Below are 16,961 nucleotides of genomic sequence, written 5' to 3'. Positions count from 1 at the left end.
TACCAGACAGTGGAAATAATTCCTATTTTAGATTTGTTTGGCTTGCTGAACCAAATTTTCTAACATACTACTCTGAATAAGAAACATCTGTAGTCAAATGTTGACAAATATTCTGAAATATTAATGAACTGAGGGTCTAAACATTTGAATAGCAGTTTGTAGATCACTGTGTACTTTTATATATTTTATGCATTTGGGGGAAGAAATGTAAATCGCAAAAAGCCAGGATCCTAAATGAGATGTGAATTCATCAATCTGCTGTACACTGTCCAATAGCAGCTGGGCATAAACCACCGTCTCTGAATCTTGGTTTCCTCATCTGGAAAAGGACAGTATTGACATGTGTTTTTTTTTTGGCTGGTAGTCTTTCTGTATGTGAAAAAGCATTGTGAAGGGTTCTACAGATATAAACTTTTATTATTAACATGAAGACACATTTTATAGACTATAGACACATTTTACATTATAGAATATGAACATAAACCCAAAGAAGGCAAAGAAATACTGTGAGGATATTTTACATCTACAAATTGGAATCTAAATAAAATTTTTCATTTATGTATTTACCTCCATCCATTGAAATGTTTCACTACTGACACATGAGGAAATGAGAAATTCATTATTGGCTACAATGGATCCAGGAGTTCAGGTAAGAAAACATAAAAGGTGAAAAATTCACAAACATCTGTGTACAAGGGCAGCTACACAAATAAAAATCAATAATCAACATAGACTTGGTACTAGACTTTAAACCCTCAAGTATTTTCTAACTTTTTAATGGATCTAATTCTCCAGTTAAAGTAGCATTAATCCTTCAAGTAAAATTTAAGCCTTGGAATCAGAACCACACCTCAAAAAAACCTTAAACATTTGATGACATTTGCTAGAATGCTACCAAGCCTGTAGACTTGTTCATTTTAGGCTGGCATTTAGGCTAAAATGAGCATGTCTGTCAGTGATGATAACTTCACTCTGCCTTTTTAGAGCTGGGAAGAGGTAGCTCATACTCCCAGGGTCTGAGGACAAGTTCAACTCTAGGAAGGAATGCCTGACAGCTGCGTGGTTATATTTTTAAAAAAAAAAAAAAAAAAGAAGAAGCTGTATTACTTGTCCCTTTTTGTATACTGCACTAGAACAGGAAACAAAACTGATTTTGCTACAGATTCTCTCCCATCACTTCTATCCCCTTACTCTCTACCAGTCCCCAACCCACCCCCCAACACACAAAATAGCCCCATTACTCCTTCCAAAGACTCATTTGTTCAAAGCTACAGAGGCAGCTGCAGCAGCACTAGGATTTTGCTGATGGCATCTCATTATGAATGATGTTCTATTTATTCCCCTCTGAAATGTCACTAGCAAAATCAAATATGCTTTTGAGCAGGCATATGATGGAGGAAGTACACACTAAAAAGACAGGATTTTGAGCCTTACTCTGGCCATGACTGGCTCTGATGCATCCACCACATTGGGGATCGGAACGCCTGACTTTAGTGTTATGGATGTCTAAAAGTTTTAATTGCAAAGAACACACTGACAAAGGCTTAGATAAAGCTTCCTGATTCTTATCAACTATATGGGAAATTAGGAGGATTCATGATTTAATGGGCTAGATTTTATTGAGGGAGAGTCAGACTTTGAGTGGACTGTTATTTTCTTCTGTCTATACTGAATCAAATTAAACATCAGTATATATCTTAAAGTGTCCAAAATATGTAAAAATTCACTAAGGACAAATTTATATATATTTTTGTTTCCCTACAGTGCCATATCTAAAACCTACGATCCCAAAGTGTTTGATGATTGACAGTATATATTCTCTTAAGTTTGGCTTAGGAGAAGAAAAAGTTCAATGACCAAGGTAATTAATTCTGGCCCTTAAAATTTTCTTGCCTGTTCACTCATCAGTGTAACCATCACCTACTATGGATCAGGCATTTTAATATATACTGAGGATCAAATGACACATAAGACATGCTCAAGTTTATGATAGCACTTGAAATTTTTTCATCTACTAATAAGTCTTTAAGCAAAATGTTAAGGGATACATAAATCAAAAGGGATGCACTGCCCCATTTCCTATGTAGGACCAACTCTTAGCCCACCTCCTTTGCCCCAAGGGAAAAGATGCTAATATGAGTGAACAGAGCCCAGGACATTCATAGGGCAACATTTTACTGATTGGTAGCATTACTGTATATTACAATCCCTTGCTCTTCTCATTTGCTTCCTCTTCTAGGTGGTTAGGTGTGCCCGTAGGCACTTGCCATATCTCTAGCTAGTATTGAGGCTCCAGATATGACCAGGTATACTCGTCTCATGATTTAGAGTGTTGAGAGGTGGAAAGGTGTGGGCAGAGAGCTGTAAGTCCTATTCAGGACTCAAGACTAAACCAGGTAGTCCAGTTTATCTTCCACCAAATTTCTACTCTGGGGAACAGGCATTTGTGCACCTTTTAACAAAATTTAGCTACTGTTTCTTCCAAGTACATCTCCTTCAGGAATCACTAGAGTAGGATTTTTCGACCTCGGCATTATTGTCATTTTGGGCAGGATAACTCTGTTGTGGGAGCTGTCCTGTGCACTGTGGGATGTTTAGCAGCATCTCTAGCCTCTACCCATTCCATGCCAGTAGTACTCCCCCACCCCATCTAAAAATGTCTGCAGACATCACCAAACATCCACCTCTTCCTTCCACTGAGAACCACTGCTCTTGAGGAAAAAAAGAGGTTGAAAAACAGGGTCGAGGTACTCCTGCATCTCTGTCCATAATACTATCCTAGCACCAAAACCTCACCTTTACCAACAGGTTTCTTCCTCTACTATGCAAAATAATTTTTGTATAACTTTTGGTGATAAGGCAATGAAGCTATGATGAGTCATATAAAAACAAATTCAAAGCATTCTTTCTGTATTCAGAGGGACACGGTACAGGGTAAATCAGCACCCTAAGCTCCACGAGTATAGAGACAACATCTGTGTTAAAGTTGTATCGTCAGTACCTAGAACAGTATTTGTTGAATGAATGAATGCATGAATATAAATACATATCTGATGCAGTTCAGGAATAAAGGAACAATAATTGTGTGTGTGTGTGTGTGTACCATTTAACCAGCAAATACCGATAATAACAAAGAGGCTTACTTCCTCGAAGTTCAAAAATCTCCCCAATCAACATGAAACATGGTTCAGCCAATGCATCTTTCTTTCCATCCACGTCATCACCATAATCTGACAGGTCACTATCCTCTTCTGCCTCCTCCTGGGGGTACAGCAAAGATGACATATCTAAAAAAATTGGTAGATCTCTTCTCCTTCTTCAAGTATAAATTTCAAACTATTTGCTCATGTTTTAGCGTTACATAAGCCTTCAACCTTTATGCAGAAATCTATAAATTTTCAATACGGAGTACAAAATACATCTGACCTTATGTAAAAGCTTGATTCCGAAGTCTTATTCAAGGTTTAAAATAAGCTAATTTTTTTAAAAAACCTCTGTTACTGTATTAATCAGTGAACTGGTATAGACAATAAAATAGTTTTCCAACCATTCTGCATTTTAAAAGTAAGACTTTTAATTTAAATGATTTTAAATTCACTGTTTTTTTTTTAAAGTGCACTTTATTTTATTTTTAAAGCTCTCATTCAAACTTTTACTCTGTATTTCAGATAGTCTTATTTCCTGATTTGCATTTCAGCAAGCTTCAGTTCAAAACCCATTATATGCCAGGTGCCAGGCTAGTGTGAATGAGTGCGATGTGGATCCAGACTTTCAGCAGCCCACAGCTATCTGGGGAGACATGATACACAAGTAGCTGTTTCTACAAGGCAGGATGCAGTGCTGTCACAGAGGTACGTTAGGCAGTGGAAGGACAGCTGAGGAAGTTCATTCTAATGCTCGCACAGAGGTAAAAGATAAAGTTGTGGGACCAAGCAGAGGGCTAATGACAGGACTTTGGGAGACATCAGGTGAGCAGAGGTAAGGACTGATAAGAATTCACAGAGGCAGGAGGAGTTCTCTAAAAATTCACAGCTTCACACAAGTCCGGTGATATCAAATGCTTTAAAGAGATTGAGAAAGGTGAAGACGGAGAAGAAGCCATTGGATTTGGCCACTGGCACTCACCTTCAGGGAGTAATTTCATACAGTGACTGAGCCAAATGTAAATTCCAAGGGTTTGGGAATAAAAGGGAGGTAATAGAGGTAATCTAGCCAAGTATAGACAGACACGAAGGAAAGAGGTGAGAGAGAAGCTTGGTTTGGGGCAGCGAGTTTACATGTAGCCCTGAACTAGAGGTGTGGGTATGCTCTATGGTACCCACTGAGTTCTCCTTCTAGCTCAGAACACAGTAAAGTAACTCACTCTTTTTCATTGTCAGTTCCCCTGTCTAAACTCACTAGCCAGTCCTGGTGAAGAGGAAGTGGCATTTGGCAATGGACTAAGGAGAAACCAAATTTTGGAAATGATCTTGGGCAATTTGCTAGAGAGCCAAACAAAGGGGCTCGATGGCCTACACATGAGTAATGAGCCTACTCTGGAGGGAAAACTGAGGTCCAGAATATGAAACCAAAAATGTCTGCAGTCTCTCTATTCATTCCTTTACTTACACACATCACTGACAGATTCATTTTGCTTCAAAGTATTCCATGTTCTCCATTTCCTGAGAATAAAGTCTAAACTCCCCAGCCTGGCATGAACCTTACCCCCTTCCCTTCTATCTTTTGACTTTCTTCCATTAGAGAATTATAGAAACCCTCCACTCCTGTCCAATGTCCTGCTGGCTGTTCCACAAACACACCCTCCTCTCCTGAACCTTCAATGTTAGTCCAACACCTCCACAATGACGGCCCTCAGTATGCTTCCCCATTCCTGGGGACTGGCTCCTCCACCTTATGTAAAAGGGCTCCTACAGAACTTCCCATTCACATTTCACTTAATTATCATGTTATTAATCTTTTTATTTCTCTATCTTAACTCTTTAAAGTGACTTGTCGGGAAGGGCAAGAAGGTGGCCCAAAATATGACAGTAATAATAACTGAAAATGGATATATTTGCTTCCCCCCGCCATCAGTGGTATGCTTTCAACAAATATCTGTTCAAAGAGCCTTCAAAAAGATATCTGCATAAATATGCTATAAAAATGGTACAACCTTTAGGGTGGCTCACCTCCTGGTGGGAGAAGAAGTCACGAGGAAGTCTTTCCAAAAATGAAGATAATGAAAAAGTGGTTTTTTTCCCCTGCACATCAATAACCTTGAGGTAGTCAGGAGAAGGGCTCAAAAAGGCATAAAGTGCTTCACTCTGACACAGTCTTTCATCTGAAAGCAGATTCTGTGGAAGAAAGAGGATTAATTACTCCTGTATAGGAAACTACCTGTGCTGCTGGGAGCTTCTACAAGTAGTACTGGCTGTGTCCTAGATTTACTTTCATCATAATTCTGAACCTAAAACCACTTCCTTTTTCTCCTGACATGAACAACATCAGATCAATTCTCAATGATCCTAATGGCAAACAATCCTCTCCAGGTTAATTGGTAGTGCCCTAATCACTCTGCTTGTGGCTGATGTTGTAGAGAACTCACTCTACTTTGCACTGTTTGGTGCAATAAAAAATTTTTACTTTGCATACAGCTCACAGATTCCAGGGGCCACTGCCTTTGACAGACAAATTAACTTTCAGTCATCTGTGTTTGAATTAAAAATTTTTTTTTTTGCGACCGGCACTCAGCCAGTGAGTGCACCGGCCATTCCTATATAGGATCCGAACCCGCAGCGGGAGCGTCGCCGCGCTCCCAGTGCCACACTCTCCCGAGTGCGCCACAGGCTCGGCCCCAAGTTTAAGTTTTTAGCATTGAAAGTCTCCCCAGAGGGCTGTGGGCTGCCCTACCCCCGCCCGCCCACAACCAGGCAAGCAGTGGAGCATGCCTGGGGTCCTGAGGCTGGGGCTGTTGGCCACCACCCCCTCCCTCAAGAACATCTTAGAATGCATTTATTAGCCACGTGTATTTCTTTGGGGTGTGTGACTTGTCTGGTCATGTCCTTCACCAAATTTCTCTTAAGATTTTTCTAATTCATTTCTAAGAGTTCTTTTTGCATTAAGGATGTTAATCTTTGTGAATTAAAATTTTTTCAAGTTACACGTGGATACCACTCAACCACCCTTTGACGGCTATGTTCAGACTTTGTACATCAGCTGAAAAAAGAACCCAGAGTTATCACATGGTGGCACTGCCTGCCAGGTGATAGCTTCATTTCACTGTACTGCTGCCTTCCAAGCAGTGACTGTTTATATAATTTTATAACTGTTTTTATTGTCCCTTAAGCTGGAAATTTTCTGAAGTTCTATATTTATCTGGCCTTAGGAGAGAGGAAAGCAGAACATAAATCAAGTCTGTTTATTTACAAGCAAGTGCTATGATAAGACAGTAAAATGAACAATATGATTATAAGTGTCTAATATTATAAGTACAGGTTTTAGGAATAAATAAACCAATGGGAACTATCACCCATTTATGATATAACCTCCTTGGAGGAGATGGAACCCTGGAGAGCCGACTACGCTCTTGATGACAGAGACTGTGTGATTCCACTTACAGGAAGTTACAAAACACTTGTAACTAATCTACGCTGTTAGAAGTCAGGAAGTAGTGACCTGTGGTGGGGGAGTACTGATGGGAAGGACGCTGGACGGTACTGGTAATAATCAGTTTCTTGGGTGGGGTGATAGTTACACGGGTGTGTTCAGTTTGTGAAAATGAAGACAGTTGTACGTTTATTATACTTTAATCTAAAAAAAAAAAAAGACCAGAAAAGGTATTTTAAGGATCTGGCATGGCTTGTGAGAACAAAAAGCAAACTAGCAAGCTCTTAGAATGATGACAGTTTAATCACAAATAACTAATTTTTCTTCTCATATCCAAAGCTTTTCGTTGGCTTACCTGTAAAAACTTATTTAATTGATTCTTTGACTTTTCCATAAACTTTTGATCTACAGATTTGAAAGGCAGCTTGCTAAGAGAAGGCAACTGGACTTTTTTTAAAGATGGGACACACTGTGGGGTAAAAAAATTAAATGTTAGTATTCTGAAATTACATTTTAATCTAAAATACTTAGAATTATAATTAGATCAAACCAAGTATTATCCTCTTGTACTTGTTCCTCTGAGATTTAAGACCCTGAAAACCTATCTATTCTAATCAGCTTCAAAGAATCTGTGGGAAATGGGACATTTGATGGAAAAAGTTAAAGCTCATCCCCAGACTTAAAACACCTGGAAGCTGGGAAATCATGAAGCTAGGATGATAAGATGGATTTGTATAACATGTACAGTAGCACATTATGCCAGTTATGAAAATCTGGCTCACAGAAAGTTTTTCTATTAGCAGGTGTTGTGTTTACATCTCTGTAAAAAGTCACCATCATTAACAAAAGAAAACAATAAAAAGAAAGAAAATTTGGGTGTTGGCTCTATTACTGCCTTTCAGTGACAAACTATAGAATGTAAGCATATTAATAATAAAATATGCTAATAAATAATAATAATAGACTGCCCTTTGTGGATTAAGTCCTACATCCCGACAGACACTTTGCTAGAAGCATGGCATGGATTATTTTATCATTACAACAGCTCTATGAAATTTTAGAGAAATGAAACAGGCAGTGAGAGTTGGAAGGGAAGATTAAAACCACTAGGGTCCCAACAGGTGCTTCCTGTCATCACAGTCAGCAGGAAAGGTTCTCAGAGGAGCAAAACTCAACAAGGTAGAAAACAGCAAGGGTAAGAGAAGAGCCCAGCCACCAGTCCACAGATGAGGAAAAATGACAATGAAACAAAAGGACAGACATGGGACAGTATAAGGTTTGTTTCCTCTAATGCTTCGGTGTAACTGTTCTTTTATATTCCAAGTACATTTTATTTCAAAATCTTCCCTAAATTCCTTTTCCTCCTTTCATTTTTATCAGCAACTAGACTAATACTGAACTTAGATCTCACAATGGTTTGTCACAGGGCAAACATCACATTTTTCTGTAGAGTGAATTTTACTTAACAAGTTTGGGATAAATTTATTCTTATACTGAGATAAATATTTTGCTTTCCACACTTCTGGGATGACCACAATCCATTCGAGAAACATTATAGTATGTACAACATTCAATTTTGGCCACCATACTTTTAAAAGCAGTTGAAGAGGTTACAGCAAATAGACATCTCATTTGCAAAAGAGGAGTCTCAGAGGTGACTATAGATTTTACCAGTATTGGTTCATTCTGAGCAAGAGAAAAACAAGCCTAAATTAGAGTAGAAATGATTGAAGAACTTCTCCTTGCTGAGGAAAAGGGCAATTACCTTCAGTAGAAGGAAAGTTAGAGAAGATGCAATTCTTGAGGAAAAATGGGAATAATAATAAACTGAAAGTTAGACAACCTAGATTCTAATCCTGCTTTGGCTACTATGTACACATCCTATGACGAGTCAGTGAAGCCCTGGGATCAGTTTCCTTCATCTATCAAATAAAAGAATTGACCTAGATTAATAGCTTTCGAATATTTTTAACTAAAACCGACAATAGGAAATGCATCCTACACTGCAACCCATAATACTTCTGTATACAATATATATATACAAAAAACTAAAACAAAAGTTCTGTGAGACAATGCTCTATTACTAATACTAGTACTGCTATTAATAATAGTAATAGTAACAAAAACCACCTTAATGTTTACTACATGCCACACGTTCTTCTAAATGCTTGGTATACATCTATTCCCCTAATTCTCCCAACAACCCCATGAGGTAGGTGAGGTAGGTACTATTAATATTCATATTTCACTGATGAGGAAAGAGAAGCATAGAGAGATTGAGTGAAATATCCCAGGTCATACATCAGTAAATGGTAGAGCTAGGATTCAAAGTCAAGCAGTCTGGCTCTAGAGGCTGTGCTTTCAACCACTACACTTTGCTGTCTTCCGTGGTGTATGTGACAAAATCCAATATATTCTATTCTCTTTCTTTTGCTGCAACTCATAATTGGTTTCACTACCCATTAATTAGTCACCACTGTCCCTAGATGATCCCTAGGTCTCTTCCAGCTCTGGGGTTCTATGGCAATTTAGAATGAAAATCAGAAAATTTTCTGTCTTGAAGGATTTAGACTAGACTAGATGGTTTGATCTGTGAGTAAACTTCCAAATGTCAGGCTGAAAATGCCACTTTGCCAGTATCAACAGCAAAGGAGAAAGATTAATCAGTTTCCTTATATATAAAAATTAAAATGAGCTCTTGAATCTCTTCTTGCTCAGAATTTTAGAATCTTGTGTTCATGAGTATTCATTACCTCACTAAGTTTCCGGTGTAAATTCTGAAACTCACTGAGCCTTCTTGGGACTGTCCAGTTCTTAGTTTCAACTCCTCCAACTTCTTGTAGGCTTACCATGACAAAGTAACAAGGCATTTGTTCACCATTCTCTTCTGTAACCTTGAAAAAAAAATCAAAATCAACAATAGCAAAAAACATGATGAGTGGTTATGGTGGGAAGATTTTAAAAATATCCCGAGATTTCCCTTTCCCTGGTGCACCCTGCGTAACTGTGAATATGATAGATTTTATTCTCGCAATTAGGTTATATTATACAGTACAGCAGACCTTAAAATAGGGCAGTTATCCAGGCAGCCCTTTAAAACCAGAGAGTTTTTTCTGGCAAATAATAGAAAAGGAAGTCAGAAAGATTCAAAGCCTAAGAAGGAAGGCAGCAAGAAAACAGAGACCTCACTTTTACAGCCACAAGGAACTAAATTCTGCCAACAACCTCAATAAATCTGGAAGTGGATTTCCCCCGGAGTCTCTAGTCAAGAACTCAGTCTGGCTAACACCTTGACTTCAACCTTGTGATACAATAAGCAGAGAACCCAGTCATACTGTGCTGGACAAAGAAGTGCAAGCTAATAAATGCATGCTGTTTTAAGCCATGAAACTTCTTACACAACAAAAGAAAACTAATACAGAAAACTTAACATTCTAACTGTATATCCTTTAAAAAAACAAATTAACAGCAAGCCAACAGATATCAGATACATCAGAACCTCTCTCAGAGAAGGCTGAGGGCCTCCCAGTTTAATTTCGGAATTCAACAAGCCATGATTTCTATTCTCATGAAATTTTATATTGAGACATAATTTCTTTTATCTCCTAACTTAGACAATTTACACACACACACACAACCATAATTCAGAATAGGCCACTATTATTCTTAACATAAATAGATAAAAGAAAAAATAAACAAAATATATTGACTTTGAGCTTGTATTAGTATCATAAATTGAATTAGACAGAAAGAGTCAGTAAGAAAAGCAATGGAAAGAGATGCAAGATTTATTGAGCACTGGCTGAGCCCTGTAAGGTAGGACTATTATCCCACATAAGAATGGGGGAAGTAGAGGCACAGACAGGGTAACTGACTTTCCTATAACCACACATCCAGTAAGCGCGTCAGTCAGGATCAGAACTCAGGAGAGTCTGGCTTGATGTAAACACATCTTCCACGCATTCCTATGTAGGACTAGTCTGTGAGCTCTGGCAATCAGGTGACCCCTCTGTTTCCATTTCTATTACCTTCTCAGTGACCACAGTGCCATTGCAAGCTCCTGAGTAACAAGTTACTACCAGGGCAAAGTGCCTTGTGAGGGCTTCCACTCCCTCTCTCCCTCATTATTTGCCTTTGGAAGACAATTTTAATACACTATGAAATACCAGAGGCAGCTCTAAGCAAAACCAAATGGGTAGCACAATTTGTGTTCTCTTTCCCACAAGCCTCCTACTATTCTTTCTTTTGACATACATACCATGGGAGCGTATCACCTTTCTAGACTTCCATCCAAATGATACCTCCATCTGCAATTACCAAGAGTTTCTATATGAAATTCCAAGGTTGAACACAACCTTCCCTGATCCACTGCTCTCTTCCTTCTCTCAGAAAAGGTATACTGCTCTGCAGCTTGGCTTAACAGGCGTATCAGCAAGTGCCAAAGACATACAGAGGGCACTTGGTTAAGCTCTCAAGTACTTTTTGTCTTTTTAGGGTAGCTCTTAGAGAACATGCTTTGTTTTGCTATCTAGTCTAGAGGTGAATTTAAGGTTGTGAATTTTAAGCCCTCCTCCCTAGTAAGAGTGTCAAGCCACTGGGTAGATGGGAAAGACAGGGAGGAACAAAGATGAGCCATCTGAAACAAGGATGAGGCAAAATATTAACACTATCTTGCTGAGGATGTTGTTATTCATATATAATATGGTGGCCATGACTTTTATCTCCAGGTTTCCACATGATTGATGGTGGGGCAGGTGGGAAGGGAGGAGTTGTCAGCAATAACAATGTAAATGCCCATAAGAATCTTTCCTCCTAAATGAAATTATTTTTATAGACAAATGAAAAGGGATACAGTATATTCTGCAAACTGTTATTCCATATCCCTCAAAGAACAGCAGAATAATTCAAAGAAAAATATTCACAAGTAAAGATCTCAGAGCTTCTGAGATTTAAGCAATTGAAGTCAGCAGGACAGAATAATCAGATGCACTTAAATTTTAATTTTTCATCTCCAAGTTTCAAAAAGTGCTTTCCATTTTATTTCAATCCTCAATGGAAAAATATATTGGTAATTCAAGGACGTTAAATGTTCCTATATCAAAGTTGCTTACAATTCCAGTGAACAAGGATAACTTTCTGTCTGAAGTGGAGTGACAGCAAAGCTATACCAAGCAGCCTAGTATAGTTCCCAGTCACAGGCAAACTGGAGTGAAAATATGGCGTAAGGAAGGTAGGACAAATGTGCTCTAAAAGAATGAATGTAAGTTTTCTATCCTCAATCTTGATTCTCTAGGACAAAATCTTGTCTTACAAAGTCAAACTTTTAAAATAAATTGGGAGGAAAAGCAATCAGACCTACCTCTCCACTGGTGATGGAGGCTTTCCACATACCAAGGTTCTCACACCACCAGTCTGTTCTTGCCATGTGCAGCTGAAGGTCTGTGCGTTCTTTCTCTATTAGAATTATTTCATCCTTCAACTTGGAAACAATCTGCCACAAGGAAAATATCCTGAGAGTTATTAAAACACCTCAAAACTATGCCACTCAGCAAAGTAGCAGAATACAAAAATCAAAACACAAAAATCAATTGTGTTTCTATACACAATTGAATACACAACAATGGACAATCCAAAAGAGAAATTAAGAAAACAATTCCATTTACAATAGCATCAAAAAAAAACAAACCCAAAACCTCAGTTATTAACCAAGGAGGTAAAAGATTTCCACAATGAAAACTATAGAGCTATTGATTTAAAAAATTAAAGACAAATCTTTGTAAAGATATCCATGTTCATGGATTGGAATACTTAATATTGTTAAAATGTCGATATTACCCAAAGCAATCTACAGATTAAATGCAATCCCTATGAAAATTTCAATGATATTTTTGCAGACACAGAAAAATCTATCCTAAAACTCATATGGAATCTCAGGGTACCCCAGATTGCCAAAACCATTTTGCAAAAGAAGAACCAAAGTTAGAGGGCTCACACTTCCTGACTTCAAAACTTACAACTAAGCTATAGAAATCAAAAAAGTGAGGTACTGACATAAAGACAGATATATAGATCAACAGAATAGAACAGAGAGCCCAGAAACAAATCCTCACATGTATGGTCATATGATTTCCAACAAGGGTGCCAAGACCATTCAATGGGGAAAGACAGTCTTCCAACAAATGGTGCTGGCAAAACTGAACATTCACATGTGAAAGAATGAAGTTGGACCTTTACCTAGCACTACATACAACGATTATGGATCAAAGACCTAAACATAAGAGCTAAAACCTATAAAGCTCTTAGAAGAAAACATAGGGGAAAAGCTTTATAACATTGGATTTGGCTATGATTTCTTAGCTATGACACCAAAGGCACAGGCAACAAAAACAAAAAAAATACAAATTTAACTTCATCAAAATTAAAAACTTTTATGCATCAAAGAACAATGTCAGCACAGTAAAAAGGCAAAGCACAAAATGGGAGAATATGTTTGCAAATCACATATCTGACAGAGGTTTAACGTGCAGAACATATAGAGAAAACTCCTAAAACTCAACAAAAGCAAAAAACAAACAACCCAATTAAAGAATAGGCAAAGGACTTGAATAGACACTTCTCCAAAGAAGAAATACAAATAGCCAATAAGCACATGAAAAGATTCTCAACATCACTATCACTAGGGGAATGCAAATCAGAACTACAAATGAGATACCACCTCACACCTATTAGAATTAACTACTAAGAAAGAAAGAAAGAATGAGAGAAAGAGACAAAAAAAATAACAAGCATTGGTAAGGATATGGAGAGACTGGAACCCTTGTGCACTGTCAATGGGAATGTAAAAAGGTGCAGACACTGTGGAAAACAGTATGATGGTTCCTCAAAAAACTAAGAACATAATTACCATATGGCACAGCAATTCCGTTTCTGGGTATATACCCAAAAGAATTGGAAGCAGGATCTGTAAGAGACATTTGTACACCCACATTCATAGCAGCATCACTCACAATAGCCAAAAGGTGGATGCAAACCAAGTGTCTATCAATGGATATACAAAACAAAATGTGGTATGTATATGCAATGGAATATTATTCAGCCTTAAAAAGGAATGAAATTCTGACACATGCTACAATATGAATGAACCTTGAAGACATTATGCCAAGTGAAATAAGACAGTAACAAAAGTATAAATAACTGTGTGATCCCACTCATATGAGGTACTTAAGAGTAGTTAAATTCATAGAGACAGAAAGTAGAATAGTGGTTTCCAGGAGATGGGGAGGAGAAAATGAAGAGCTATATTGTTTAATAGTATGGAGACTCAGTTCTTCATGATGAAAAAAGTTCTGGTGATGAATGATGGTGATGGTTGCAAAACAACGTGAATATTCTTAATGCCACTGAACTGTAAACTTAAAAATGGTTAAAATGGTAAATTTTGTTATATATATTTTATCACAATTTTAAAATACAAATATTTTTTAGAACATGTTATGCTTACCATCTCCTTGGATCTCTTTTATGAGAAAACTTATAGGGTTATGTAACTCTGCAGTTTGAGGACATAGCTTTGCCCCCAAACTCCTGAACATGCAGTCTGCAAGGTCTCTTTCCTTTCCTAGAAAGCCTGCAGGAAGCACTCCTTGTGTATGCCATTTTCCTGCATTTTATCATCAATAAGGGCTGGGACTTTCTGCTCTATTTTCATGTGAATATGTTTTAATTCCATACTGGCATGTTTGCTCCCTAAGGGCAGGTGTTGGACTCAGTGCCTCATTGACTCTTCGCAGTGACTAGGACCACATCATGCATTACTCGTCATTTCTGTTACTGAGATTCTTCATGGTTAATGATTTACTCCCAGTATTAATGTAGAATTGGACATTTTGGCTCCAGACTCACAAAATCTCTGTAGAGAATAAATAAAACCTGGGCAGGAGACTTCAGGAAATCAAGCTGAAAGGCTAACTTTACACCAGTAGCTAATTACGCTGCTGGTGTAAAGATCTGAGAGAGAAGAAAGATGGTTAAGCAAACCCCTGGCTCTCTTTATTGAGAGGAAAGTGTGCACCACCATACATGCATGGGAAAATTATCTGATTCATAATTAGATATTTAGTCCAGAAAAAGCCCTTCTATTACAAGATTTTTTCTTGGTGTGTGTTCATTGCTAGATGACCAAAACTTTTTCAACATCAGTCTTAGTTTTTTTTTTAAATTAACTAATTATTAGATATAATATTTTATTTTTACCAACATGAGTGAAGACATAAAAAGAGGATGATGTCTCTTTCTGGAGAGAAGTTATCAGGTCCCTTTCATCCTTAGAGGCCTTTGAGCCCTGTACACAAGTGCTGAGCACAATTTGATTTAACAGGAAATGTAGACTGCCTTCACTACAATCAGAGTAGTGCTCCAATTAAGCCATAATATCAGTCAATCTCTCCAAATTTCTTCAGAATTCTTTCATATAATTATAGTTCAGAATGTTTATTCCAAGGTTATTAGAAGTTCTTTTAAGAAAGGCTGAAGAATGTCTTTCGAACAATGAACCAAACAGAAAATATTTTAATGAACATTCTCTAGCTCATCTTTTACACTATTACCCATAAATACATTTTAATTCATAAGAAGGTGAATCCAGAATAAATAAGATAACTGTTCTTAAAGAACATGCCATATTACAGATACTGATTATCTATCTACCAGGCCAGCTAATTCCCTGTAGCCTTTCAAAGATGTTCTTGTCACTGGGAAGACTGCAGGGTTTTCCAAGATCTATTCACGTAAGGGGGAGAATGAAGTTATTTCTTATTACAATCCATGAACTACCTATTTGTTTCCTTTTCAGAGTACCATTAATGATTACTAAAGTGACTTTCATATTAAACTTCCTTTTCCCTCACAATTTTGTAAGAAGATTACTACTAACAAAGAATATACACCTTTGCAGGGCTTTCTTCATTTTTTCTTTTTTAAAGAAAACCCATTTGTTTAACTAGACAGTAACTGGATTATAAATGAATAGATATTTTGACTGTAAATTGTTGAGAGGCTCATATGTTGGTTTCCTTACATCTTGGCTCAGGAATATTCTACTACAAAAGCATCTAAATGTCCACAAAAGAAGTAACAAAAGAAGTACTAGAGAAGGTTCAATGGCATTAGGCATATGTTCACTGAAAACCCAATGTGACTCATTGAAATTGTTTTATTCAAAGTTGCTTTCCTGTTGTCCCACTTGAAACCCTCAAACACACATTCAAAAAGTGCCAGAGGAGATCAATTTGGCAGACCGAAGAGTGTCAGCCATACCTATATTATAGAAACTTGGGTGGACTCCAAAGAGGCATAAACACAAAGCAAAAAGCCACACCACAGTTTGGGTTTGAGAAATGGCAATTAGTGAAATGCTGTTTATATTTTCAAACTTTCAAATTCCATTGGCTTTTAGCAAGATAATTTCTTTCTTTCACAATTCTGTGAGGTTCTCTAAATTGTATCTGGCACTTAAAAGAAAATTTTTTTCAAAAGATTATCCTGATGAGTATTAACTTCCAGAAATGACTTTGGCACAAGAGAAAGCTTAATCCCCTTCCCCAAAGGTACTATAGGCAAGCCAGATACAAAGAACACAGAGTTACTCACAGCTATGACTCAGAAAGATCTCCAAATCATAAAAGATTAAAAACAAATGCTTTTCTAATTCTATCCTAGAAGCAAATAAAAAAGTAACAATGGAACTTGCTCACAGTTAAAAATTCTTTTTAAAGAAACTAACACTTCTCAAAATAAATCGAAACCTCCTCTTTATTAAATTAAACAAATGGAAACTTTGAAAAACAACCTTGAAAGTGAAAGTTACCTTCTTGTCAGGTTTTGGTGCATTTTGAATAGAATTTAGAGCTTGCCTTTTATACTCAAGTTTCTCATTTAGTTCTCGAAGTTTGTTTACGGCAAAACTGGCTTGTTCGTTAATCCGGCTGGTACTTCCATCTGCAGCTTCTTCACCAGTCTCACCTCCTGGGCTCTGGGAGAAAAAGTTCATACCACCATATCTTAAAATGATAGAAAATTCGGTAATTATTCTCTATTATATAGATTCTACATCATTACACTATTCCAAAGTGCTAGATTCCAGTAAGGAAAGAATACTATAGTAGAAAGCTTAGAAACAGACTGCTTTTTTATCAGCAAAGAGAAAAATCAAAAGTATTTGGAACCATTTACAACTGTAGTGGAAAAACAAACAACCACCTGAAGAAAAGGGGGAAAATTCCATGCCATTATTTCCTAAATGGCACATCCAAGGGAATCTGCATGGAACAAGGAAAAGCATCTGAATTATCTTCCCAAATAAACCTGAATATTCTTTA

General features: G+C 37.3%; 1 protein-coding gene across 1 annotated transcript in view; it reads right to left on the bottom strand.

Moving 5' to 3' along the window:
• Positions 1–16,961, bottom strand: part of SNX25 (sorting nexin 25) — a 133,049-nt gene that overhangs the window by 7,864 nt on the left and 108,224 nt on the right. Inside the window, exons 11-16 of the mRNA XM_063077445.1 lie at positions 16,451–16,615; positions 11,945–12,076; positions 9,339–9,479; positions 6,941–7,054; positions 5,169–5,333; positions 3,144–3,261 (exon numbers count right to left, since the gene is read on the bottom strand). Coding sequence (XP_062933515.1) covers positions 3,144–3,261; positions 5,169–5,333; positions 6,941–7,054; positions 9,339–9,479; positions 11,945–12,076; positions 16,451–16,615 — 835 coding nt within the window. The remainder of the gene's footprint in view (positions 1–3,143; positions 3,262–5,168; positions 5,334–6,940; positions 7,055–9,338; positions 9,480–11,944; positions 12,077–16,450; positions 16,616–16,961) is intronic.

The sequence above is a fragment of the Cynocephalus volans genome, chromosome 13 (assembly GCF_027409185.1).
Source record: "Cynocephalus volans isolate mCynVol1 chromosome 13, mCynVol1.pri, whole genome shotgun sequence".
Classification (NCBI taxonomy): domain Eukaryota; kingdom Metazoa; phylum Chordata; class Mammalia; order Dermoptera; family Cynocephalidae; genus Cynocephalus; species Cynocephalus volans.
This window is presented reverse-complemented; position numbering and strand designations above follow the sequence as displayed.